Raw genomic sequence first — 26,660 nt, 5'->3', positions numbered from 1 at the left:
GAGCAGGCCGCGCAGCATGGCTCTAACTTGTCTTGATCCTGCGGCATATTAGCAGAACCTACCAAGAGGACGCTGTAGAAGCCAGGCTGGGTCTCCCACTGCTTGAGCTGCTCCTCGGCCGGCTTCAGAACTGCCGAATCTTGGCTGCTTGCCTGGGTCAGGACCTGAAGTACGACGCTGCTGGCACTGTTCAGATCCATAAGGAACCTGCAAAAGAAAGTAAGCATAATTAAGTAAACCTCCAAATTTAACCAAGCAGAGAACAGAACACTGTGTGCAATTACGTCCAACTTTTTAACGAGGAAAGATAGCCAAGCCTGGGAGATACCTCTCGCATACTGATGCAGTTTTTGAAGAAAAAAAACAGGAGTGGATTTAAAGGGCCATCACTAGCTGATCGGTGGTGATCCGACATCCTACACCCCCTGCCGATCAGCTGTAACACTGGCGGCAGGACTACACAGCTTTATCACTCACTGCAGCGCTGCTGTTGTACCCATCTCCCTGATGGTCGCTGCGTAATTCCGGAACCGACTTTCAGCGAATCAGCTGGTGATATCTCATTCTGAGGATAGGCCATCACTTAATAAAAGCTAAACAATCCCTTTAAGAAAGAGGAGAGGTAGTCTCTGGTCTTTAGGAAATGGAAATATACAGTGGATATAAAAAGTCTACACACCCCTAGTAAAATGTCAGGTTTCTGTGATGTAAAAAAAAAAATGAGACAAAGATAAATCATTTCAGAACTTTTTCCACCTTCCGAAGCATCAGAGGGATCTCATTGTTAAAAGGTATCAGTCAGGAGAAGGATACAAAAGAATTTCAAAGGCATTAGATATACCATGGAATACAGTGAAGATAGTCATCATCAAGTGGAGAAAATATGGCACAACAGTGACATTACCAAGAACTGGACGTCCCTCCAAAATTGAAGAAAAGACAAGAAGAAAACTGGTCTGGGAGGCGACCAAGAGGCCTACAGCAACATTAAAGGAGCTGCAGGAATATCTGGCAAGTACTGGCTGTGTGGTACATGTGACAACAATCTCCCGTATTCTTCATATGTTTGGGCTATGGGGTAGAGTGGCAAGACGAAAGGCTTTTCTTACTAAGAAAAACATCCAAGCCAGGCTACATTTTGCAAAAACACATCTGTTAATTATATAAATGTTAAAAAGTATAAATCTGAAGGTGTCGGCCCTTTAAAGAGTAATGAGGGGGGAGTCGCAGAGAGCGATTTTTTTCTCCAGTGTATTAACTGAGGAAAATAAACTGTCAGATGAAATGCTGAATGTTGAAATAAATTCCCCATTAAAAGTGTCCTGTCTGACCCAGGAAGAAGTACATCAGCGACTTAAAAAGATTAAAATAGACAAATCGCCAGGACCGGGTGGCATACACCCCCGTATCCTAAGGGAATTAAGTAATGTCATAGCCAGACCCTTATTTCTGATATTTGCGGACTCTATACTGACAGGGAATGTCCCACAGGATTGGCGCATGGCAAATGTGGTGGCAATATTCAAAAAGGGTCCAAAAACAGAGCCTGGAAACTATAGGCCGGTAAGTTTAACATCTGTTGTGGGTAAACTGTTTGAAGGTTTTCTGAGAGATGCTATCTTAGAGCATCTTAACGGAAATAAGAAAATAACGCCATATCAGCATGGCTTCGTGAGGGATCGGTCATGTCAAACTAATTTAATCAGTTTCTATGAGGAGGTAAGTTCTAGACTTGACAGCGGCGAATCAATGGATGTCGTGTATCTGGACTTCTCCAAAGCATTTGACACTGTACCACATAAAAGGTTAGTATATAAAATGAGAATGCTCGGACTGGGAGAAAACGTCTGTATGTGGGTAAGTAACTGGCTCAATGATAGAAAACAGAGGGTGGTTATTAATGGTACATACTCAGATTGGGTCACTGTCACTAGTGGAGTACCTCAGGGGTCAGTATTGGGCCCTATTCTCTTCAATATATTTATTAATGATCTTGTAGAAGGCTTGCATAGTAAAATATCAATTTTCGCAGACGACAATAAACTGTGTAAAGTAATTTACACTATAGAGGACAGTATACTACTACAGAGGGATCTGGATAGATTGGAGGCTTGGGCAGATAAGTGGCAGATGAGGTTTAACACTGACAAATGTAAAGTTATGCACATGGGAAGGAATAATGCAAGTCACCCGTACATACTAAATTGTAAAACACTCAGTAACACTGACATGGAAAAGGATCTGGGAATTTTAATAAACAGCAAACTAAGCTGCAAAAAACAGTGTCAGGCAGCTGCTGCCAAGGCCAATAAGATAATGGGTTGCATCAAAAGGGGCATAGATGCCCGTGATAAGAACATATTCCTACCACTTTACAAATCACTAGTCAGACCACACATGGAGTACTGTGTACAGTTCTGGGCTCCTGTAAACAAGGCAGACATAGCAGAGCTGGAGAGGGTCCAGAGGAGGGCAACTAAAGTAATAACTGGAATGAGGCAACTACAGTACCCTGAAAGATTATCAAAATTAGGGTTATTCACGTTAGAAAAAAGACGACTGAGGGGAGATCTAATTACTATGTATAAATATATCAGGGGTCAGTACAGAGATCTCTCCCATCATCTATTTATCCCCAAGACTGTGACTGTGACAAGGAGACATCCTCTGCGTCTGGAGGAAAGAAGGTTTGTACACAAACATAGAAAAGGATTCTTTACGGTAAGAGCAGTGAGACTATGGAACTCTCTGCCTGAGGAGGTGGTGATGGTGAGTACAATAAAGGAATTCAAGAGGGGCCTGGACGTATTTCTGGAGTGTAATAATATTACAGGCTATAGCTACTAGAGAGGGGTCGTTGATCCAGGGAGTTATTCTGATTGCCTGATTGGAGTCGGGAAGGAATTTTTTTATTCCCCTAAAGTGGGGAAAATTGGCTTCTACCTCACAGTTTGTTTGTTTTTTTACTTCCTCTGGATCAACTTGCAGGATGACAGGCCGAACTGGATGGACAAATGTATATGTCCTTATGTACTATGTTACTAAGTCTCCCAAAAGCATGTGGGAAAAGGTGTTCTGGTCTGATGAAACCAAGGTTGAACTTTTTGGCCATAATTCCAAAAGATATGTTTGGCGCAAAAACAACACTGCACATCACCAAAAGAACACCATACCCACAGTGAAGCATGGTGGTGGCAGCATCATGCCAAGGGGCTGTTTTTCTTCAGCTGGAACTGGGGCCTTAGATAAGCTAGAGGGAATTATGAACAGTTCCAAATACCAGTCAATATTGGCACAAAACCTTCAGGCTTCTGCTAGAAAGCTGAACATCTTTCAGCATGATCACGACCCAAAGCAAACATCCAAATCAACAACGGAATAGTTTCACCAGAAGAAGATAAAAGTTTTGGAATGCCCCAGCCAGAGCCCAGACCTGAATCCGATTGGAAATCTGTGGGGTGATCTGAAGAGGGCTGTGCACAGGAGATGCCCTCGCAGTCTAACAGATTTGGAGTGTTTTTGCAAAGAAGAGTGGGCAAATCTTGCCAGGTCAAAATGTGCCATGCTGATAGACTCATACCCCAAAAGACTGAGTGCTGTAATAAAATCAAAAGGTGCTTCAACAAAGTATTAGTTTAAGGGTGTGCACACTTATGCAACCAGATTATTTTGTTTTTATATTTTTTCTTCCCTCTACCTAAAAGACTTCAGTTTGTTTTCTAATTGAGTGGTACAGTTTATAGGTCACATTAAAGGTGGAAAAAGTTCTGAAATGATTTATCTTTGTCTCATTTTTTTTACAGCACAGAAACCTGACATTTTAACAGGGGTGTGTAGACTTTTTATATCCACTGTATGTGCAGATCCATTGCAGAGTTTCTGCTCCCACTGAAAACAACAGGAGGCAGATTTCAGGCGTTTCTCCATGCTGAATCGGAGGGGAAAAAAATTCTGCATGAACTAGTCCTAAGGCCTCATGCACACGACCGAACGTATTCTGCAGTCCATAACATCCGTGTTGCATCCGCATTTTTTGCCGACCCAATTACTTCAATGGGTCAGTGTTTTGCAACAAAGTATAGGACATGTTCTATCTTTCTGCAGAACGGACATAAGGATCATTTTTCTGCTTTCCGCATCTGTATGTCTGTTCCGTAAAAAGATAGAATAAGACCCCAAAATGCGAACCATTGACTTCAATGGGTCTGGAGAAAGAAATGCAGATGGCACACGGACCGCATCAGTTTTTTGCAGATCTGTGGTTTGCGGGGTGCAAAATGGACACAGACGTGTGCATGAGGCCTAAGCCTGGGCTCCCACGTTCGGTTTTTCATTCAGTTGTGATTTCAGAAAGCAAAGACGACCCAGGGGGAGATTTATTTTCAGAAACTAACGTAAATTACAGCTGGAGGATACGCCAGGCCCTGGTTGGCACAGATTTGAGTTTCTGGTGCACGGATTTATTAACAGGCATCTGTCTTTTAATAAAAGATCTTCTGTGTGCATCTCACTCCGGCACACAGCAGATCAAGCCTGGCAATAGATAATGCACCCCTTCAGCCTTTCCTTTAAGGCCTCATGCACACAGACGTGTCCATAGGTCACCCCTTAAATGGGTATTCCGGTAGGTACAAGTTCCCCTATCCACAGGATAGGGAAGAACTATGAGATCGGTGGGGGTCCTATGGCTGGGACCCCCACCAATCATGAAAATGGGGGCCTTGTACTCCCTGCGGGTCCCCTGCTCCCCTAAAATGAACAGAGCGGCTGGTCACACATGAGCAGGGACGCTCCATTCATTTCTATGGGCGTTCCGGAGACAGCCGAGTACAGCGCTCCACTATCTCCGGAAGTCCCATAGAAATGAATGGAGTGTCAAAGCACATGTGCGACTGACCGCTCCGGTCATTTCAGGGGAGCAGTAGGGGCCCCCTTTCTTGTGATTGGTAGGACCCCCGCCGATCTGATAGTTATCCCCTATCCTGCGTATATGGGATAACTTGTACCTACAGGAATACCACTTTAAATAACGGATCGGCAAAATACAGGCACCTTCTGTGCGTGTCCCACTCGCATCACTAGAAAAGGCTATTCTCATCCACAATATGGAGAAGAATAGGACATGCTCTATAATCTGCGGAAAAAGGTACACAGATCCGTGGCCCCATAGATACACTGCCCATCCAAAAAAAAAAGTCGCCACCAAAAATATTTCGTTGGACCGCCTTTAGCTTTGATTACGGCACGCATTCACTGTGGCATTGTTTCGCTAAGCTTCTGCAATGTCCCAAGATTTATTTCCATCCAGTGTTGCATTCATTGTTCACCAAGATCTTGCATTGATGATGGTAGAGTCTGACTGCTGCGCAAAGCCTTCTCCAGCACATCCCAAAGATTCTCAATGGGATTAAGGTCTGGACTCTGTGGTGGCCAATCCATGTGTGACAATGATATCTCATGCTCCCTGAACCACTCTTTCACAATTTGAGCCCGATGAATCCTGGCATTGTCATCTTGGAATATGCCCGTGCCATCAGGGAAGAAAACATCCATTGATGGAATAACCTGGTCATTGAGTATGTTCAGGTAGTCAGCTGACCTCATTCTTGGAGCACATACTGTTGCTGAACCTAGACCTGACCAACTGCAGCAACCCCAGATCATAGCACTGCCCCCACAGGCTTGTACAGTAGGCACTAGGCATGATGGGTGCATCACTTCATCTGCCTCTCTTCTTACCCTGATGCGCCCATCCCCCTGGAACAGGGTAAATCTGGACTCATCAGACCACATGACCTTCTTCCATTGCTCCAGAGTCCAATCTTTATGCTCCCTATCAAATTGAAGCCCATTTTTCTGGTTTGCCTCACTGATTAGTGGCTACACAGCTGTTCAGTCCCAATCCCTTGAGTTCCCTTCGCATTGTGCGTGTGGAAATGCTCTTACTTTTACTATTGAACATAGCCCTGAGTTCTACTGTTTTTTTTTTCTTCGATTTGATTTTTACCAAACGTTTAAAGGGGTTGTCCGAGTTATGAAAAAAAATAATATAGCACTGAAAATCTGATATATAACTAAGCTAAGCAAGTTTTATGCAAAAAAATATATATATATTTCCTCATTTCCCTGGTTCTTTTCTGGCCCTTTGTTTACATGCAATAAAAACGATCTCTGCCCCTCCCCCTGCACTGCTAAGGGAGTGAATACAAGTGCTGCCCTGAGTGACATGTCTGCCTGCTGGGAGACTCAGCAGCATGTTGTATGTGTAGGACTACAAGTCCCAGCTGTATAATGACACTGCTAAGGGAGTGGATACAAGAGCTGCCCTGAGTGCTGGGAGACTCTGCAGCATGTTGTATGTGTAGAACTACAAGTCCCAGCTGTATAATGACACTGCTAATACACAGGATCTTCCCCCTACCTTCTTGTGCAATGCTCTCTCTAGTCTGTCAGACCCTGTGCCCAGAATTGTCACTGCTGTAGCTAGCCAGTATGTGCAGCTGAAGGGGTTAAGAATCCTAGGAGAGAGCAGACGGCAGTGAAGGGGGCGTGGCCAGCACAGTGACGTCTCGTTTACAGGCTTGTAAACGACCTTTATCAGAGCAGGGAGAGAAGCTGACATCACAGGTCATGTGACCCTCAGTGAAATCTGAGAAACCAGCCCCTGCAGATAAAGTGAGTTAATTAGAAATCTGTTACATTTGCTTAGTTAGGAACATAGAAAGAACAAAAAAATAACTCGGACAACCCCTTTAAGTGATCGCCGATCACGATAATTCTGGATTTTTTCCCCACTCATTTCTTCCTCGAATACGATGGGTCCCGACTCCCAACTATCCTTCCAGTTTTTAATAATGTGTTGGACAGTTCTTAACCCAATTTTAGTAGTTTCTGCAATCTCCTTGATGCATGCCAATGATTTGACCCTTCTCAAACAGACTAACTTCTTTTCCACGACCACGAGATGTGTCTTTCGACATGGTTGTTTAAGAAACGAGAAGCAACTCATTGCACCAGTTGGGGTTAAATAACTTATTGCCAGCTGAAAGATAATCGCCCATGTAGTAATTATCTAATAAGAGGCTCATAACTATTTGCTTAGTTAAATCCAGGTGGCGACTTTTTTTTTGGACAGGCAGTGTATGAATGGCTCAGTGCGCTGTCGGCAAAAAATGTGGATAGCACAGAGATGAAAAAGGCAGTTGTGTGGATGAGGCCTTATACGTGTCCTCCCCATTTATGATTTGTTCCCAGATTTCATCAAAAAACCTAAACATGGAAACCCAGCCTAAAAATGACATCATCCCGGGCTCCCCTTCCTGCAATGAGGCCTGTGCCCAAAGCAACCAATCACAGGGTAGCTTTCATATTTCCATAGCACTTTAGGAGATGTACGTTAAGCCCTGATTGGCTGCTACGGACAACAAGGCCGGCTTCTCCGTCAGGCTGGATTCGCCTCATAATACGGACCTGTTTTATGTAGGACTCCCCCACTGCGGATTGTATGATACTGAGGGTTCAGGTCCAGTTCTCCACATACATCACACATCCACATGGATTTAAACATGTGTATTCACACATCTGTGGGTCAGTGGAAAAACAACGGAGTCACGGACTACTTTGGTCTATGGCGCAGACCCATTGAAGCCTATGGTTTGACAAGGATGCCGTCCATTGGTAGAAGATGCTCTGGATATTGACAACTGTCCCACATTTGGCAGGACTTTCCCTAATTTTCAGAGACAGTCCCGGCAAATCTGTGCTGTCCCGTGCTGAAAATGGGCATAAGTGTGTGTTCCCAGGCAGGGGCGGGGTCTAAATGCCCCGATTTTACCAACTGAAACGTTGGTAAGTATGGGTAAGGGCTCATGCACGTATTTTCTTTCCGTGTCCATTCTGTGTTTTTGTTTGGGGACCATATGCGGAACCATTCATTTCAATGGGTCCGAAAAAATATATAAAAAATCGGAAGTTACTCTGTGCGCATTACGGACAAGGTTAGGACTGTTCTATTAGGGGACGGCTGTTCCGCAAAATACGGAATGCACACTGACGTCATCCATATTTTTTGCAGACTGCAAAATACATACGGTCGTGTGCATGAGCCCAAATACGGATGACGAAAAAACTGACACACAGATGAAACACAGACGTCATCACGGACACAGATATGTGTAAGGGGCCTGAGACAATTAACCCTACATTGGATGCACATGATTACACTATTCCATACTGCCAATGCCTACCAGCCTGACGGAGGCCGAAAGGACGCTCTTTTAAAGGAGTTCTTCTGTGACAACTTATCCCCTGTCCACAGGATAGGGCCTAAGTGTCTGATCAGCGGAGGTCTGACCTCTGGGGCCCCCGACGATCACTAGAGAGAGGGCCCATGTTGCATGTGGACACGCAGAAGCTCTCGTACTCGTCGAGTTGAATATAGAAATGTCTGCCAAACCATTGAAACAGGCAGCACACGCCCCGTTCTAGTGACTGGCGGAGCCCAGAGGTCAGACCCCCGCTGATCAGCCAGTTATAGAGTACACATCGCGGGCAGAGGCCGCAATAAAGCCCGTACAAGCGCCATAGACGCCTGTTCAGACCATTTTACTCCTTGAAAAAAGTCTAAGACGTACCAATACGTCTTAGACTTTTCCCCTACATTCAGCAGCTCAGGGCGCGCAGTGAACAGCACAGGCAGCGCTGCGATGCCTGACATAACCAATAACAAAGCTCCTCACAGCAAGCAGCTTTGTTATTGGTTGCTTTGAGCAGGCTGCCGACCATTCGGCGCGCTACTGTAAAGCTGCAGCGCGCGATCTATCTATATGTGCACGGCAGTGCTGCCCGCACTCTACAACACTCGGAGCACCATGCGCAGAAACTAGAGCAGCGCTCGTCCTCCGGATGAGCCCAGTAAGTTAGCTCCTCTTCTCTTGCGGTGAGACGCGCCAGGCACCAGGTATCTTCTCTACAATGTGTGCCACTGACAATGCGCCAAAAGAATGTTCTGAGGATTACCGGATGCTGTAAACTTGTATAATACAGGACTGTGCCGAGCCTTTCACCCTGCGACTGGGTGACATAAAGGTATTGCTCTCGCTCAGTCAAAACCTGGGCCGATTTCCTGCTCTGGGTGAGCCCCTCTTCTCCTGTGGTAAGAGGCGCTGTGGGTAGAGGGGCACCAGCTGTCATCTCTACAGTGTGTGTATTCATCCATGGTGTATGGGCACAGAAGCAGCAGTGTGTGCATGCTCTGACGGTGCCCTGTTCTGTACATGTGGGGTGTGTGAGCGGCAGGCAGTGGCAGGAAGGCCTGTGCCCTGCTGTGGCTCTCAGGCCTTTCTGAAGTACTCTGCTTCACTCCCGTGTGACACGTCATAGGATCCACTGGTTCGGACTAATGGGACCCTGCCTGTAGATCCCATCGACCTACATGCAGCTGTATGCCACCTATAACCAGGGGGCTGTTGCGGCCTACTCTTTCTGTCAGGGAGGCCGTCCCTTTTATGACTGACCCGTCTGACTTGTGATTAAGTACGGGGAAGATCCACTGTATGGAACTGTACTTTATCACTTCGCTATAATTGCCTGCTATTAACAAGTAATAGTACCCTGGCATGAATACCACCTCTGAGGGCACGTTCTTCACACCACCACTATTTATTTCTGTTCTGCTTCGTTAGATGAGCAGAACAACGAAAATAACGCAAGTGCTGGATCGGACACATAACTGACCCAACCAGAACTGATTGACTATTATGGCATCCATTCAGTTTTTGTTCAGGATTCTGCGTGTACGGCTTTTTTGTCCGGTCTTTGACAGAATCTGCGACAGAGCCCCGTACAATGCAGATGTGGACAAGCCCTTAACATTATGTAGGCCTACGTATTAGTCATTTCTATTACTGCAAATTTCATACTCCTCCTCACCTAAAAATACTCCTCAAAAACGGTAAGAGGAGTATTTTTACTCTTCCGGAAAAAATATAGCGCGACCTCTGGTCACGGGACAACCCCTTTAACAGTCACCAGGCCTGCTGATGCATAAACCAAATACAGGGCCTAAACATAATGTGAACAGGCGCTAACTGTGCTCCATTGTTTCTGATCCATTTCATAACACCTTAGTCCCTCACTGAGGATTGCTCTGAGGGGGGCCATATAATAAGAGGGGGCTCTGCCATGGATTACTCTGTTTTTTGCCCACGTGGCTTGTTATAGGTGGAACTCACAGTAAAGAAAAATCCTTGCAAAACCAGCACTGCTATGTGTAATAGGCCTCGAGATTACACCCCAAAACCTCATCAAATCCAACATCATGGGGCATGAGACGGGGCAACGATTCATACCACCCCAGGGTGTAGAAAGTGTACCCATCACACAATTCTGGGCAGTGTATACAGAAGCGGCGGTCTGAACGCATATATATATATGTCCATATAAGATACCGGCTCCTATACTGACCCCGATTCTTCTTTTGATGGCTCCGTTTTGGCAACCTCTCTCTGAGAGGGGCAGTGCTATTAACTTTCCCATCATCCCCCGCTGTGCTAATCACTATGTCAGAGAAGCAATCACGGCATGCAGGACGGTGGGGGGAGTCGCAGAGACGGTAGTGGGTGGCTCAGTGGTTAGCATGGCTGTCGTCCGGTGTTGGGGTTGTGGGTTTGAATCTGATCAGAGAAACTTTGGTAAGAAGACTATACATTCACAAGAGATGTATCCAGCAACTGCACCAAGATTCACTACAATGGATTCTGGGGGCACTGTGGCTAGACATGGTATGGAGGTAATGGATCTGGCATTGTTCTGAGGGCGCTGTGGTATGGAGGTAATGTGTCTGGTACCGTTATGGAGGTAATGCCTTTGGCATTGTACTGGGGGTACTGTGACTGGCACTGATATGGAGGTAATGAGTCTGGCATTGTACTGGGGGCACTGTGGCAGGCTGGGGTATGGTGGTAATGAGTCTGGCATTGTGACTGGCACTGATATGGAGGTAATGAGTCTGGCATTGTACTGGGGGCACTGTGGCAGGCTGGGGTATGGTGGTAATGAGTCTGGCATTGTGACTGGCACTGATATGGAGGTAATGAGTCTGGCATTGTACTGGGGGCACTGTGGCAGGCTCTGGCATTGTACTGGGGGCACTGTGGCTGGCTCTGGCATTGTACTGGGGGCACTGTGGCAGGCTCTGGCATGGAGGTAATGAGTTGTGTCACACTGTGTGATCCTATGGACTTAGAACCGCCTTGTGTGCCCCTGGCAAGTTTCAAGAACTACAACTACAAAACTCCCAGTGCCGCGCTGGTTATACTGGTTCATCCCGGCTTAGACTGCAGAGCTCCCACCTCCGTGCACAGACCGGGGCTGCAGCACTGGGGGGGTCCCGGCGGGGACATGATGCTGGGATGAGGACGGGCTCACTGATCACAGGTCGCACTCACCTCACTGCTCCAGTCCCGGCGTGCGCCAGTCTAGGCTGAGAGCCGCGCGAGAAGAGTGAGTATCGCGAGAGTGAGGCCGTCCTCACAGCCGAAGGACGCTTTCTACCAGGAGAGACCCTACTCCCCCATTATCCCGAGCAGGACAGGACAGTCCAGTGTTATCTACACCCGCGGTATAGTATGCCACGTTTTCACCGCAGTAATCCTCTTAATCAAAATTCACTTCAGAAGACCAGAACTACACTTCCCGGCATGCCCCTGGCGAGAGTGTTTGGTGACGTCATCTCCTCGCGCCGGACAGAAGTTTAGCACGTTGTTGGTGTGTACTCAGGGAGACTGTATTAAGAAAGATGCCGAAAGTCAAGTCCGAGAAGAAGAGTCGTAAGCACCAGGAGATCAGGAGCCAGGGTAGGTGCCCAGGGGGTGCTGATTGGCGGGCAGGCAATGGAATCAGAGCGCTACATGTCCCCTTCCTGTGATGCTGTTGTGGCAGGCATATTGCGATAATTGCCATAGACTGCGGCTCGGGGTATTTACATAGGAATATGGCAGTGATGTAATGTTAGTGCGCCGCATAGAGCTGACAACTAGAACTTGTCACAGCTGACAACTCATTGAGATCCGGCAGAGAATGCAATTAAACGGATCCGTTTTGATTTTGCACATCAGGACACATCCGTTCCGGTAGGATGCGGTTGTGTGAAATCAAAACGGAAAAAAACCGATCCGTCGCTAAATACATTGAAAGTCAGCTGGTGACAGAGGCATAATCTCCTAAAAAATACAAAAAACGGATCCGTCACCATTGACTAATTGTTTTCAGTGCCGGATCCGTTTTTATAACCGAACACAAAACCGTAGCTTGCAGTGGTTTTGTGTCCAGTCGCAAAACTGAATGCTGCCGAAACGGAAGACGGATCTCTTTCCATTCAGAATCGGGGCTCCAGATGGCGACCAAAATGGTCGCCATTTGCGCCTAGACCCTCCGCTGCTCTGCCGCTTTAAGAAGAAAGGTCTTGCATCCAGCAGACAGATGGCAATCCAATAACAGAGCTCTGTTATCAGTGAGGAGGCTGCTGATTGGTCAGTATCAGTGTGCTGCCGTACCATTGGCTGCTCTTCTCCCGCGCTGAACACAGAAGCTTGCTTTTCAGTGCTCACTGCCGACTGCTCCATAGACAAGGGGCAGCTAAAGTCGACCAGTTTTTCAGTCATGCGGCGCACGGAGGTGAGCGTTCTGCATACACTGCGCCATGTGCTGAGGGTGCCCTGTGCCCCCCATGTAAGGCTACTTTCACACTCGCGTTTTGTGCGGATCCGTTTTCAATTGAGCCATATTGTGTCAGTGAAAAACGGATCCGTCTCCATTGACTTACATTGTAAGTCTAGACGGATCCGTTAGGCTCCGCATAGTCAGACGGTCACCAAAAACGCTGCAAGCTGCGTTTTAGTGACCGTCTAAAAAATGTAACTGAGATCAAACGCAGCCAAATTGATGCATTCTGAACGCATCCTTATCCATTCAGAATGCATTGGGGCTGAACTGATCCGTTTTGGGCCGCAAGTGAGAGTCCTGAAACGGATCTCAGAAGCGGACCCAGAAACGCCAGTGTGGAAGTAGCCTTAGGGGTAAGTGGAGGAGAAGAGGGGGCAATGGTGGACAGCTGCAGTGCGCTCAGCCAGTAACGCTGGGCTATGTCTCCTCACACTGGCAGATGAAACCGATTCCATAGCTGGTCTACGCAGTTCTGTCACGGGGCCTAAATAAAAAGAAGAATGCACTGCTGCCAGCACCACCAATCATCGTAATGTAGGGCAGGGTTTCAAATCGTGACAGTGAATGGGGTCGCATTGCAACCCTACAGTTGTGAGAATTATTGGGGCAGGTCCCAAAATGACCCCTCTCACTAGTGGCAATGCTGCATTGCTACACTGCGATCTCTGGCCATGTGATGTTTGTCACTGCCAAAGGCCCCTTGCAGACGAGCGTTCCCCCCGCAGCGAGTCCACAACGCAGCTCCCGGCCTGACCTCCCAGCGCTGCCGGGGGTCACATAGCATTATATTGATTTATGATGCTATGTAACCCTTACAGTTCTGGAATGTATTGGATAGGCTCCATTCACACGTCCGCAAAATGGGTCCGCATCCGTTCCGCAATTTTGCGGAACGGGTGCGGACCCATTCATTCTCTATGGGGACGGAATGGAAGCGGACAGCACACAGTGTGCTGTCCGCATTTGCGGAGCGCGGCCCCGATCTTTGGCCCTGCAAAAAGATAGAGCATGTCCTATTCTTGTCCGCAGCTGCGGACAAGAATAGGCATTTCTATAGGGGTGCCGGGCAGGTGTGTTGCGGATCCGCAACACAGCACGGATGTGTGAATGCAGCCTAACACTGACATAATGCTGTCCGTGTTATCCAATACATTCCAGAACTGTAAGGGTTACATGATGCTATGTGATTCCCGTCAGGCCGGGTGCTGTGTTGCGGACTCGCTGCGGGAGGAACGCTCGTCTGCAAGGGGCCAAAGTCACGATGTAGCCCCAGGCTCATCTAACCTGTGGTCATGTAATTAATGGCCATTTGGGACAACCACTTTACACCCCTCTTTTGTATGCACAGTTCAGCTGATGTGCAGGAGAGGTCCAACGGCGCTCCTTATTAAACTATGGCTGTTACCAGGCTTCAGGTGGAGTCTCGACAGAACAGCAGCGTCGCAGACATGGCGAGCGGGAGAGGTCGCAATTAGGGAACAAAGTTTTATGCAAATCGACTTTGGCTGTTTCATCCCAAGTCGATTCGCTCATCCCTAGTCTCAATAACGACTGTACAAGCGTCCTGGACGCCTGTAGAGTTTTTCTCCCTAAAAAATGTCTAATGCTTATGAATACGCACGATAATTTAACTGCCATTCATGGAACAGGGGAGCACGCGCCACTGCCGACTGCTCATGAAGTGCCAGGGACAGCATGGCGGGAACGGAGCCTCTGTGGAGTAAAGACAATGTGCCCAGGTGGTGTCACCAGTGTGCCCTGCAGGCTTCTATCTGCTGCTGGGAGCTCAATGTGGAGGTTTATGAATGAAAAAACTATTAGCCAAGAGGCTAAAGAAAACCCAGTTTTGACCCTTATATTACAACAAAAATTTGGCGACTAAAAAATTTAATTTGGCTCCTAAATTTTTCAGATTAGGAACCAATGGCTTCTTGATGTGTGTTGTGTTGTGTTGTTTTTTTTTTTGGAGCACTGAGAATGCATGAGGACGAAACGAAAATGTTTTTTCTGGTATTCAGATCCGCTGCCGGAATGCTAGTGAGACAGGCCTAAATGTCATTTTACTGCCGGCTTCTTGCAATCAAAAATGGGGCACAGTTTAGCAGAAGCACCGCAGATGCAGACAGGTTCAAGAATTAGTTGCCCACTCTATAGGCCGAAATGTTTTTTTTTTGTTTTGTTTTTTTGCTTCAGTGCATCTGGACCGTGAAGCAAGTCTGAAAATCCTGGACCATTTACCCCTCCTCCTTTGAGACCAGCCTCATTTTCTGTTTTTCAGAAGCCATGGTTTTATCTGTGTTTAAAATATGTTTTTGTTTTTTGAACTAGGGGGGAAAATGTTAAAAATACCCGATTATTCGCTCGGGTATTTGATTCTTTTCCTTATTAGCTGATTTCTCCTGTAACTTGGGCTGACGTATTATAGCCCCAGAGAGGTTGTAAAAGGCTGTACAACCTGACTGTAAAGCTGGTCTGGGTCTGATAAGATACAGCAGCTCATGCAGACCCCTGGCGTTCAACATGATCTCTAAAGCCCCATTCACACTTACAGTGGAATCCAATATCTGTTCCGGACTTTACCCAAACTTTTTCTCCCCAGAGCCCTAGTACTAACTCTGTGTTATTTCCAAATGAGAGCCCCTTGCCTAAGCACCTGGAACATTTCCTCTGCAGTGAGAACACACCCGACATGGAACATCTCTGGGGTGATGGCTACTGGTGTGAAAGGCCATCTCTGGTAAAGCTCCGGACCGGATAATCTGGAAATATGCTGGAGTTTAGGTGTTTAAACAGCATAAGGCTCCTTTCACACGGGCGAGTATTCCGCGCGGGTGCAATGCGTGAGGTGAACGCATTGCACCCGCACTGAATCCTGACCCATTCATTTCTATGGGGCTGTGCACACGAGCGGTGATTTTCACGCATCACTTGTGCGTTGCGTGAAAATAGCAGCATGCTCCTCTTTGTGCGTTTTGCACGTAACGCAGGCCCCATAGAAATGAATGGGGTTGCGTGAAAATCGCAAGCAAGTGCGGATGCGGTGCGATTTTCACGCACGGTTGTTAGGAGACGATCGGGATGGGGACCCGATCATTATTATGTTCCCTTATAACATGGTTATAAGGTAAAATAATATCATTCTGAATACAGAATGCATAGTACAATAGCGCTGGAGGGGTTAAAAAATTTTTTAACTCGCCTTAATCCACTTGTTCGCGCAGCCGGCATCTCTTCTGTCTTCATCTGTGAGCAATAGGACCTTTGATGACGACACTGCGTTCATCACATCCATCACCATGGTAAAAGATCATGTGACGTACCATGTGATGAACGCAGTGATGTCATCAAAGGTCCTATTGCTCACAGAGGAAGACAGAAGAGATACCGGCTGCGCGAACAAGTGGATTAAGGCGAGTTAAAAAATTTTTTAACCCCTCCAGCGCTATTGTACTATGCATTCTGTATTCAGAATGATATTATTTTACCTTATAACCATGTTATAAAGGGAAATAATACAATCTACACAACACCGAACCCAAACCTAAACTTCTGTGAAGAAGTTCGGGTCTGGGTACCACAGTCAGTTTTTTATCACACGCGTGCAATTGTGTACCTACTCGTGCGGGTTTGCCGCAACGCATCCGGACCTTATCCGGACTTGCTCGTGTGAACTCAGCATAAGGGTACTTTCACACTTGCGTTATTCTTTTCCGGCATGGAGTTCCGTCCTAGGGGCTCAATACCTGAAAAGAACTGATCAGTTTTATCCTAATGCATTCTAAATGGAGAGCAATCTGTTCAGGATGCATCAGGATGTCTTCAGTTCAGTCACTGTACGGTTTCTGGACGGAGAAAACACCGCAGCATGCTGCAGTATTTTCTCCGTCCAAAATTCCGGAACACTTGGCGGAATGCCAGGTCCATTGAAATGCATTAATGCCGGATCCGGCCCCAAGTGTTTCGGAAAAACAGATCCGGTCTTGCGGTCTGCGCATGCAAGACCTTTAAAAATGTGAAAAAGATAAATACTTGATCTGTTTTTTGGGATGATAACCGGAGAGATGGATCCGGTATTGCAATGCATTTGTGAGACAGATCCGTCTACGAATGGTAACCATTTGCATACCGATTGCTGGATCCGGCGACGCAAGTGTGAAAGTATGCTAAGACTAGAGCCGTCCTGATCCGTATGCTTTATATACAGCAATGGATAAGGCTCCTGCAACTGCACAACCCCCATACAGCTGCTAACTTTGGAAGGAACATCTCTGCAGAGTTAAATGTAAATGTGTATAGTCTATGGGAGGTCCGTAACTGGTTAAAAATGAAAAAATAAAAAGCTATTTTGTGTCTCCAGCTCCTATGCAGACCTATGTGTCACCATGGTTACAGACTATAAACCTGTGCTCATAATCCCTTTTATCTGCCTCCTGTTGTAAAGGAAGCTATTCCGATAAAATCCTGGCGTGCTCCATCAGCTCTGTATTAGACATATCACTTGGGAACCCTAACACTAGAAATCTAGGATCCAAATGATATTTTGAGTTGCCATCTGGAGCCCTGTTAAAGGGCATCTGTCAGCAGTTTTGTACCCATGACACTGGCTGACCGGTTACATGTGCGCTCGGCAGCTGAAGGCATCTGTGTTGGTCCCATGTACATATGTGTCTACATTGCTGAGAAAAGTGAAGTTTTAATGTATGCAAATGAGCCTCTAGGAGCAACGGGGGCGTTGCCATTACACCTAGAGGCTCTGCTCTCTCTGCAACTGCTGTGTCCTCTGCACCTTGATTGACAGGACCAGGCGTAATCAAGTTTTCACTGCCTGGTCCTGTCACTCAAGGTGGAGAGGATGTGGACCTCTGGGAGTAAAGGTGACGCCCCCGTTGCTCCTGAATGTTCATATACTGAAACCTCATTATTCTCAGCAGTGCGGGCACATATGAACATGGGACCAACACAGATGTCTTCAGCTGCCAAGCGCCCATGTAACGGGTCAGCCAGTGTCATAGGGATAAAACTGCTGACAGACACCTTTAAGACTAAAATGCATAACATTTATATCTGAAGAACTAACGCGGCTTTCTGGATTTCCTTTTTCCCTTTTAGGGGTTATGTTCAATACGGGTATTGGGCAGCACATCCTGAAGAACCCGCTCATCGTGAACAGCATCATTGAGAAGGTTGGTACAATCCCTGCACCACATACAGGCAGAGGCGACACATGGGTGCTGACTGGGGTACTGTACATGTCTTCCAGGCCGCCATACGACCAACAGATGTCGTGCTGGAGATTGGTCCTGGCACAGGGAACATGACTGTCAAGTTATTAGAGAAAGCCAAAAAGGTAAGCTCTTTATTACAGTGCCCCCCGGAGTCCACATCTGATATGTACCTACTGTCTCATACAGAGGTATTGGCAGATCTACTCAGTTGTCCCTTCTACAGTAACTTCTCAGAAACTGAAGGTTCCTTCTCACCTGCTGTTGATGGATCTTACACTATATCATGAATTCTCCACACACCTTTAGATGGTGCTTATGTATTTATACTGGATAGCTTAGGACTAGCCCTATATATATATTTATCGCCACTGTTGTCTTCGGGGTGTTGTATCCCATAGAGCCTTGGGGCTTGTTCACACAGGTTATTTATTTTTAAAGGATTTGTCTGTTTTCCACATTTAAATCCAGGATAACTGTCCCAGAAATCTGCACCTTAGTTCTCCCAACATGTCAATTCTTGGGGGGCCACAAGGGGATTGCCCATTCTGTGGGGCTGTAGATGCAGTGGTCAGCCTGAACGTGGCCTTAGGAGTAAACTTTTCCAGCATGATGCCTTACCATTCTAGATGTCACAGGAAGAGGATGAACTAATCAGAGCAGGCAGCTGAAAGGTCCGTTAAAGGGGTATTCCGATTGCTACAAGTTGTCCTCTATCCAATGGGTATGGGATAACTAACTGATCGGTGGGGGTCTGACTCTTGGGATGCCCACCAATTCTGGTTGAGCATGCACCCTGCCACGGTTTATCTCTACAGGACTGCCAGAGATACCCGAGAACAGTGGATAGGGGATAATTTTCAGTAGCCACAATACCCCTTTAATAACGTCTATGTATCACCAGTGTAGGAAGCCGTGATCTGGCTTTGAAATGTTTTCACGCTTGTTGTAGTTTATCATAGTTTTTGCTGCAATTTTTACAAAACGAAGGCAAAACAAATCGGCAGAAACGTCTCATAAGTGCAACTTTTTTTTTTTTTTTTGTCCCAGTTTTGCTAGTATTGTAGTGTAAAAAGCTGACGGTTCTATCTGGAGAAGTTCACAAGATGCTGGGAACATCCTGGGCACCCACTTGGTGTCCGCTGTGAAATATACGTGACCCTAACACCGTAAAAAAATCTCTTATCTGATTTGTTCCAGGTTGTCGCTTGTGAACTTGATACACGACTTGTGGCGGAGCTCCAGAAGAGAGTCCAGGGCACGTACGTATCCATTGTGCTGGAACCTCGCCGCCTTCTCTACACCGGTTAGGGTTTTCCTCTGGATAGATCATCAGTATCTGACCGGTGGGGTCCAACACCTGGGGCCCCCACCAATCAGATGTTTGAGAAGGCACCGGTGCTCACAGTAGCGACGCACCCTTCTCTCAGGTCACCACACACAGCGACTTGCATGGTATTGCAGCTTGGCCCCATTCACATCTATGAAGCGACGAACGTGGAGTCTCTCAGCCTAGGCAAAGCTGTGAGAAGACCGTGATGCTACTGCAAGTGCCAGTACCTTCTCAAACAGCTGATCAGTGGGGGTCCTGGGTGTCGGACCCCCACCGATCAGATACTGATAACCTATCCAGAGGATAGGTCATCAGTTAAAAAAATCCTGGAAAACCCCTTTTATATAACAGTACTTGTACCTCTTATTGCGTTATTACTATACATATTGGTCATGTGACTGTGCGGCTGGATGTCATTGACTGGGTAAGGCTACTTTCACACTAGCGGCAGGACGAATCCGTCCTGCCGCTATTTCGCCGTGCCGCCGAACTGCCGCTCCGTCCCCATTGACTATAAGGAGGACGAGGGGCTGAGCTCCGGCGCAGCACGGCAGTGCACGACGAGAGGCCGCCGGACTAAAAGTACTGCATGTCCGACTTTTTAGTCCGGCAGCCGTGCTGCGCCAGAGCTTCACCCCCGTCCCCATTATAGTCAATGGGGATGGAGCGGCGGCACGGCGAAATAGCGGCAGGACAGATCCGACAGGGTGAACAGCCTGTCGGATCCGTCCTGCTGCTAGTGTGAAAGTACCTTAAGGGTACTTTAACACTTGCGTTTTTTCTTTTCCGGCATTGAGTTCCGTCCTAGGGGCTCTATACTGGAAAAGAACTGATCCGTTTTATCCCCATGCATTCTGAATGGAGAGCAATCCGTTCAGGATGTCTTCAGTTTAGTCTTTCTGACTGATCAGGCAAAAGATAAAGACTTGCCTGAATGCCGGCATTTTTTTCCATAGGAATGTATTAGTGCCGGATGCAGCATTCAAAATACCGGGATGCCGTGTGCAGACCGAAAAAAAGGTGAAAAAAATAAATGCCGGATCTATTTTGCTGGATGACACCGGAAAGACTGATCCGGCATTTCAATGCATTTTTCTGACTGATCAGTCTTACAAATGCCATCAGTTGGCATACGTTTTCCGGCGACGGAACTGCTTGCCGGATCACTCTGCCGCAAGTGTGAAAGTAGCCTTAGATGGCGCTATCGCAGTGTGTACAAATATAAAAGAACAGCCCCAGTTCTGGGGGAAAACACCCTCCAGAGGGGTTGTGCAAGGCTACACAGCCTCACTGCAGAACTGATCTGGCTCTTCTATACAAGGAAGGGGGGGGGGGCAGGGATGGTGTTTTTTACGACTGACGTGCAGTTGCAAACTCTACAAGGACTTCCAGGAATATCTTTGCAGAGATTAGTGCCGACCGCCCGGAAGGATATTGTCATTGGGTGGTCAGCACACAGTTAAAAGGGACAGCTGAAAATTAAGATCTGGGGGCTGAATGGTCATTGTAAGCAATACTCTTATTTTATTTTTCTTTGGACTAGTTTGATAAATCTCCACACTACAGATGAAAATAAGTGTTTTACAGTAAAAAACAAAACAAAAAAAAAAAACACTTTTATATAGAAATCTAGGAAACCAATGGACAGTGCTATATTAAATATAAATCATAAAACTTATTTATTAAAGTTTCAGTTCCACAGGAAGCCACTAGATGGCGCGTTCTGATTATCATAATGAAATGCACTGAGATGAACATCGATGTAATTTCATGTATCTGTTAGAGATCATTTGGTGATTTGGGCTTATAGATGAAGTGTTGGCACTGTGACCCCGTTGGTAGTAATTTCCCACTTGTTAACATAACATTTTTTAGGCAGTTTTAGGTGACCCTTATTTTTGGGTCTATGGTCCGATCAGAGCACATAGGAGTGACGTATTGTCTGTATTCTTATCTTCCAGACCTGCTGCAAGTAAACTTCAAGTCCTGGTTGGAGATGTGTTAAAGACTGACCTGCCGTTTTTTGACCTGTGTGTGGCCAATTTACCTTACCAGGTACTGTAGGTGCCCCTCCCCCATCCACATATGGGATCTTTCACAGGTTCCGTTTTCACTGTGCTCTTTCTTCTGTAGATCTCCTCTCCCTTTGTTTTCAAGCTCCTTCTTCACAGACCGTTCTTCAGGTGAGTTCACATGGCACGGTTATTTGGGTACCATACTGTATGGTTAACACTGTATGACAGTACACCTGGTGAAGGGGGCATCTACAGAAAGCATTATTCAGGTGTACCATCCCCGGCAAGCCTTCACGGGCTAAGGCCTCTTGCACACGAAAGTTTGTTTTTTCCGTTATTTGCGTTCCATGTACGGAATCATTCATTTCGATGGATCCGCAAAAAAAAAAATGAAGGGTACTCCGTATGCCTTCCGTTTCGTTCAAAGATAGAACATGTCCTATTATTGTCAGCATAAGGATAGGACTGTTCTATCAGAGGACAGCTGTTCCGTTCCGCAAAAAAACAGAATGCACACGGACGTCATCCGTATTTTTTTGCGGACCACAAAATACTAAAAAAGCCATACGGTCGTGTGCAAGAGGCCTAAGAGTGCATTCACAAAACAGTATGTATTTTGTGGTCCACAAAACGCGAATCCGCAAAAAATATGGATGACGTCAATGTTGCGTTTTTTGGCAGAAGCATGGTAACAATGCTTTTTTTGTCCAAACGGACAAGAATAGGGGACATGTTCTATCTTTTATGCAGGACTGCGTAATGGAGATACGGATGCAGACAGCACACTGTGAAGTGAATGGGTCTGCATCTGATCTGCAAAAAATGCGGATCGGCGCAGGCCAAAAATACGGTTGTGTGAATAGGTTCCCAAAGGGTCTGTACAGAATGGATCTTGGCCCATGGACCAAATTGCTGAAAGATCGTAGAATGTAGAAATTTTGAACCCTAAAGATCTGTTTTCTGTAGATGTGCGGTGCTGATGTTTCAGAGAGAGTTTGCAATGCGGCTGGTGGCCAAGGCAGGAGACAAGCTGTACTGCCGCCTGTCCATTAACACCCAGCTACTGGCTCGTGTAGATCATCTCATGAAGGTAAGGCGGCTCCGTCACCTCTTTTTCTTATATTGGACTCTTCTGAGGTTCTTCTGTCTCTCTTCTGAGAGGGATGTCTACCTGAAGATAGTGTATTAGGCCTCCTCTGAACTGTAGGCGCAGTACTTGGCTGAGTATTCCTGCCCTTCTGTTCTAGTGGTTTGTGAACCTCACTGATAAGTTTCTGACTTGTCTCTATCTGCACCAAGCACAGCTGCACAGTTTACATGTAAGCAGGGTAACGTTTCCTAATATTCTATTTTGTGTCGTAGGTTGGGAAGAACAACTTCAGACCCCCTCCAAAAGTGGAATCCAGCGTTGTTAGAATAGAACCAAGAAATCCTCCTCCTCCCATAAACTTTAAGGTAAGGTGAATAAGCTGTTAAAGGGGTTGTCCGGCTTCCTATGTTGATGACCCAGTTGTAGATACACTCCGTCCCATTTAAGTGAAGGAGCTGTGATCACACATGGGTCCAGAGATCTCCCCATTCACTGCTCCAATTGTTCTGCTAGATTCTCTTCAGGCTGGTAGCTCAGGGGCGTGTCCTTCTGCAGCTCTCTCCCTATCACAGCTCAGGGGGCGTGTCCATGCTCTCCTTATCACAGCTCAGGAGGCAGTTGAAGGATGGAGCTGAAAATGTGTGTCCACCTCAGCACGGTGGACAGAGAAAGGTGGTGCTATACAGATACATTTCATTGGAAACCTCGATGGCTATACAAAATGTTTCATTAAATGCCATTACAAAAGGTATTCAGATCCAAGTGCTGGTTTGAAAATATTTTTCATGGGACAACCTCTTTAAATCTATAAGCGGTGGGATTTATTCCTGAAATTGCCCATGCTCGGTGGTCGTAGTATTCATTTACCCATGTGTGTTGTACAAGGTTATGTGCTCATCTGCGGCCTTGGCTGATATTCTTACTTCTCTGTTCAGGAATGGGACGGATTGGTACGAATTGCGTTTGTAAGGAAAAACAAAACACTTTCTGCAGCATTTAAGTAAGTATTGTCTCTAATTCCTGAATATAAGCCGTCAGTGTCTGGCTTCAGGAACTGCCTTTAAATTCTGAAGAATATTAAACGGGATGTAGACTCATTATGGCTGCTGGCTGAACAGTCCCTGTTCTCTCATGATGTATTCAGATACTGCATGTTATCGATGTCTCCAGCGCAGGGGGGAACAAGTGATGCCAGGAGTCTCTGGGGTTAAAGGGATCCACTGTTATTCCCAGGCACAATGTAGGGCTGGCTCAGCTGGATGGAATGATACCGTTCACTTACAGATCCATTGCTTCATTACAATATGGAAATAACCAGTAACGGGCACCGAGGGCAGGACCAAGCCTCTCTGTGCACCCTGGCCCCTCCATCTCGATTGATGGGGTCGGCAAGATGACTATGTAGGAGCCTGGCCTTGTTTAGGAAGGAGAGAGGGGGGGCTGGCGGGATGCAGGAGGAGCATGGGTGGACATGGTGATTTGTGACCGCCCTCGGTGCACTTGAATGAAGCAATGGATCAGTAAGTGAAAGGTATCACAACATTCAGCTGAGATGGCCACATGAGGCATTATGGGATAAAGAAACCTTCTCTGGAGCCATGCTCTTCCTCACCAGCCTCTGTAATATGTTGTCTTGCAGATCCAGCGCAGTCCAGGAGCTGTTGGAGAAGAATTACAGGATACACTGCTCCCTCCACAACATTGTAAGTAGGGATAAGCGGACCTGAACCTCACCGGGTTCGGGGAGTGAAGGAATTCCGTTATGGGTTCTGTTATAACCGAATGCAAAACTGAAGCCTCGAAGAGGGAGAATAGTCTACGGGCAAGGATAACAGATCAGTCTGGTTTCCGTCATGCAGGATTGTTTTCCGCCCTGTGTAACGGGAACCAGACGGATCCGTTATGCATCGAATTCTGTTATAACGGAATTCCTTCTTTACCCGAACCTGGTGAGGTTCTGGTCCGCTCATCCCGGATTGTAATTGGTAATACGCTGCCGGGTTCCCCTGTGTTGTGTATTCAGTCTTTTCCTGTATCTTTTATATCCGCTGCCATCTTCTTTATTTCTTGGAATGTATTAATTAGAATCTAGATGAAATGGTAATGGAAAGGATTCAAGTCACCGGCAATGAATGACTAATGAGTTGTCACTTTATTACGGTCATTTGTTGTATCCAAGACTTGGGCTCCATTTACCTGACCGTATTTTTGTTCTACGTCTGATCCGCGGATCCGGATCCATTCATTTCAACAGGGCCGCAAAAGGTGCATACGGCAGAACACGGATACCGGCCGTGTGTATTCCAAATTTTGCGGCTCAGCGTGTCGCGCCCTCTGTTAGAAATGCCTATACTTGACCGTAAAACGGACTAGAACAGGACACATTCTATTTATTTATTTATTTTTTTGCGAGGCTGCAGAACAGACATATGGATGTGGACATGTGGATCTTTTGCGGCCCCATTGAAATGAAAATCTGCCAAAAAAATGCCGATCAGATGCGGAACAAAAATACGGTTGTGTGAATGGGGCCCTAGGCTGAGTTTTTGCATTGAGCTTTCTGTTCTTCTTATCAGAAGAACAGAAAAATAACAGATCCGTGTTTTTTTTTCTGCATCCGTTGAGATCAGTTTGTGTCAGTTCTGTCAAACATCAGTTACTTTTGTGTGCAGTCATTTTTCTTCCATCAAAAAAAGCAGATGTCTGACACAAACTGATCACAATTGATGCTATAAGGCTACTTTCACACTAGCGTTTCTATTTTCCGGTATTGAGATCCGTCCTAGGATCTCAATACCAGAGAAAAACGCTTCCGTTTTGTCCCAATTCATTGTCAATGGGGACAAAACGTAACTGAACGAAACGGAATCCTCCAAAAGGGATCAGTCATGACCCACAATGAAAGTCAATGGGGACGGATCCATTTAACTCTGACACAATAGAAAACGGATCCGTCCCCCATTGACTTTCAACGGAGTTCATGACTGATCCGTCTTGGCTATGTTATAGATAATACAACCGGATCAGTACATAACGGATGCAGATGGTTGTATAAACAGTAACGGAAGCGTTTTTGCTGATCCCTGCCGGATCCATCAAAAACGCCAGTGTGAAAGTAGCCCAAGTCGGATCAGTTATTTTCCATTTTCTGTTCTGACCTCAGAATAACGGAAAGCTCAAAGCAGATGTGAACTCGGCCTTAGTTTGCTGCTTGTATCCAAATACACTGGCCAAGGCAGAGCAGCCCCTCATGGGACCCAGCATCTAGGGCACTTGCCCCGAGACCTGCCCTACCTGCAAAATGTAACACAAACGTTCACTTTCTGACACAGGCAATACCAGACAATTTCAGCATAGCCGAGAAAGTTGAAAAGGTCCTCACAGACAGCGGATTTAGAGAAAAACGGGCCCGATCTATGGACATAGATGATTTTATCAGGTGACTTTACCGTTAAGTAAAAAAAAAGCCAATTTTATTTACCTTTTATCTAAATCGCCTGTTTTTTTTTTTTTTGTTTTTCTTGTCCACAGATTACTTCATGGGTTTAATGCAGATGGAATCCATTTCTCTTAAATTATTTGGCTTATCCTTTCTAAACTTATAATAGGGTATTCTGTTCTAGTATCTGTATGGGCACAGAGCCAGTAAGTGGCTGGACACGGGTGTGTATGTAAGTGAAAATGCTCCACTAGTCTGACCTCAGATGTGTGCCTGAGGCCTCAACTTGTACATGGAGCTTACACTCTACAGATGAAGAGCAAAGCAGGAAAAAAAAGGCTTTGTGTATTGTAATGATGTAACCCCACATGAATTGGGGTCAATAAATAATGTAATTTTCCATAAACTGTCAAATGTTATTTTAGAGAGTAAAACTCCAGTTTATAAGAGAGAACGGTGTGTGGCATTTCTTCATGATGGTGTCTAGTACATTATAATTGTTAGCATAGGTGTTTGCTGCCTTCTTGTGGAGCTCGGCCGTGTTTGTATAAAACAAAAATACAAAAAGAGCAACCCGAAGTCTTGCAGTTTTCACACTGACCCCTGAGCCTCATGTTATGTTGACACTATGGGGGAGGTTTATCGTGAGAGGAATTCTTAGTCCGTTTTGCAGAAGTCTGTGTCCCCAAATTTATGAAATGTTGCACAATAAATTTGGTGCATCTTTTAAGTTTCAAGGCCACCTGCACACGGTGCATATTACAATTGGAATTTCCGCTGTAAGAAGGTTCCTGGAATCCTCGTGGATGGAAGGTATGTGTCACCGAGGTTCCCTGGC

The 26,660-nt window shown here is 46.2% G+C and overlaps 2 protein-coding genes across 2 annotated transcripts in view; one reads left to right on the top strand and one right to left on the bottom strand.

Moving 5' to 3' along the window:
* Positions 1 to 11,600, bottom strand: part of IPO11 (importin 11) — a 565,426-nt gene extending 553,826 nt beyond the window's left edge. The window contains exons 1-2 of the mRNA XM_040421326.1: positions 11,448 to 11,600; positions 63 to 207 (exon numbers count right to left, since the gene is read on the bottom strand). Of these exons, the coding sequence (XP_040277260.1) occupies positions 63 to 200 (138 nt within the window). The 5' untranslated portion in view covers positions 201 to 207; positions 11,448 to 11,600. The remainder of the gene's footprint in view (positions 1 to 62; positions 208 to 11,447) is intronic.
* A 63-nt stretch (positions 11,601 to 11,663) lies between these two features.
* Positions 11,664 to 26,136, top strand: DIMT1 (DIMT1 rRNA methyltransferase and ribosome maturation factor). Its single transcript, XM_040421328.1, has 12 exons — positions 11,664 to 11,855; positions 17,833 to 17,906; positions 17,984 to 18,070; positions 19,146 to 19,207; positions 21,240 to 21,333; positions 21,412 to 21,461; positions 22,260 to 22,383; positions 22,656 to 22,748; positions 23,319 to 23,383; positions 24,023 to 24,086; positions 25,716 to 25,822; positions 25,915 to 26,136. The coding sequence occupies exons 1-12, from the start codon at positions 11,798 to 11,800 to the stop codon at positions 25,955 to 25,957; spliced, it is 921 nt and encodes a 306-aa protein (XP_040277262.1). The 5' UTR covers positions 11,664 to 11,797; the 3' UTR covers positions 25,958 to 26,136.
* The last annotated feature ends 524 nt before the right edge of the window (positions 26,137 to 26,660 follow it).

Source organism: Bufo bufo, chromosome 2 (genome assembly GCF_905171765.1).
Source record: "Bufo bufo chromosome 2, aBufBuf1.1, whole genome shotgun sequence".
Lineage (NCBI taxonomy): Eukaryota > Metazoa > Chordata > Amphibia > Anura > Bufonidae > Bufo > Bufo bufo.
The sequence above is the reverse complement of the archived record's forward strand: the minus strand, read 5'-3'. Positions and strand labels throughout refer to the sequence as shown.

Excerpts from the sequence above, each read along its gene's own strand:
- DIMT1 (XM_040421328.1), top strand. The coding sequence starts at position 11,798 with ATGCCGAAAGTCAAGTCCGAGAAGAAGAGTCGTAAGCACCAGGAGATC. Across the intron at positions 21,334-21,411 it reads TGGCCAATTTACCTTACCAG|ATCTCCTCTCCCTTTGTTTT; the intron begins GTACTGTAGGTG and ends TTTCTTCTGTAG. Across the intron at positions 21,462-22,259 it reads CTTCACAGACCGTTCTTCAG|ATGTGCGGTGCTGATGTTTC; the intron begins GTGAGTTCACAT and ends TGTTTTCTGTAG.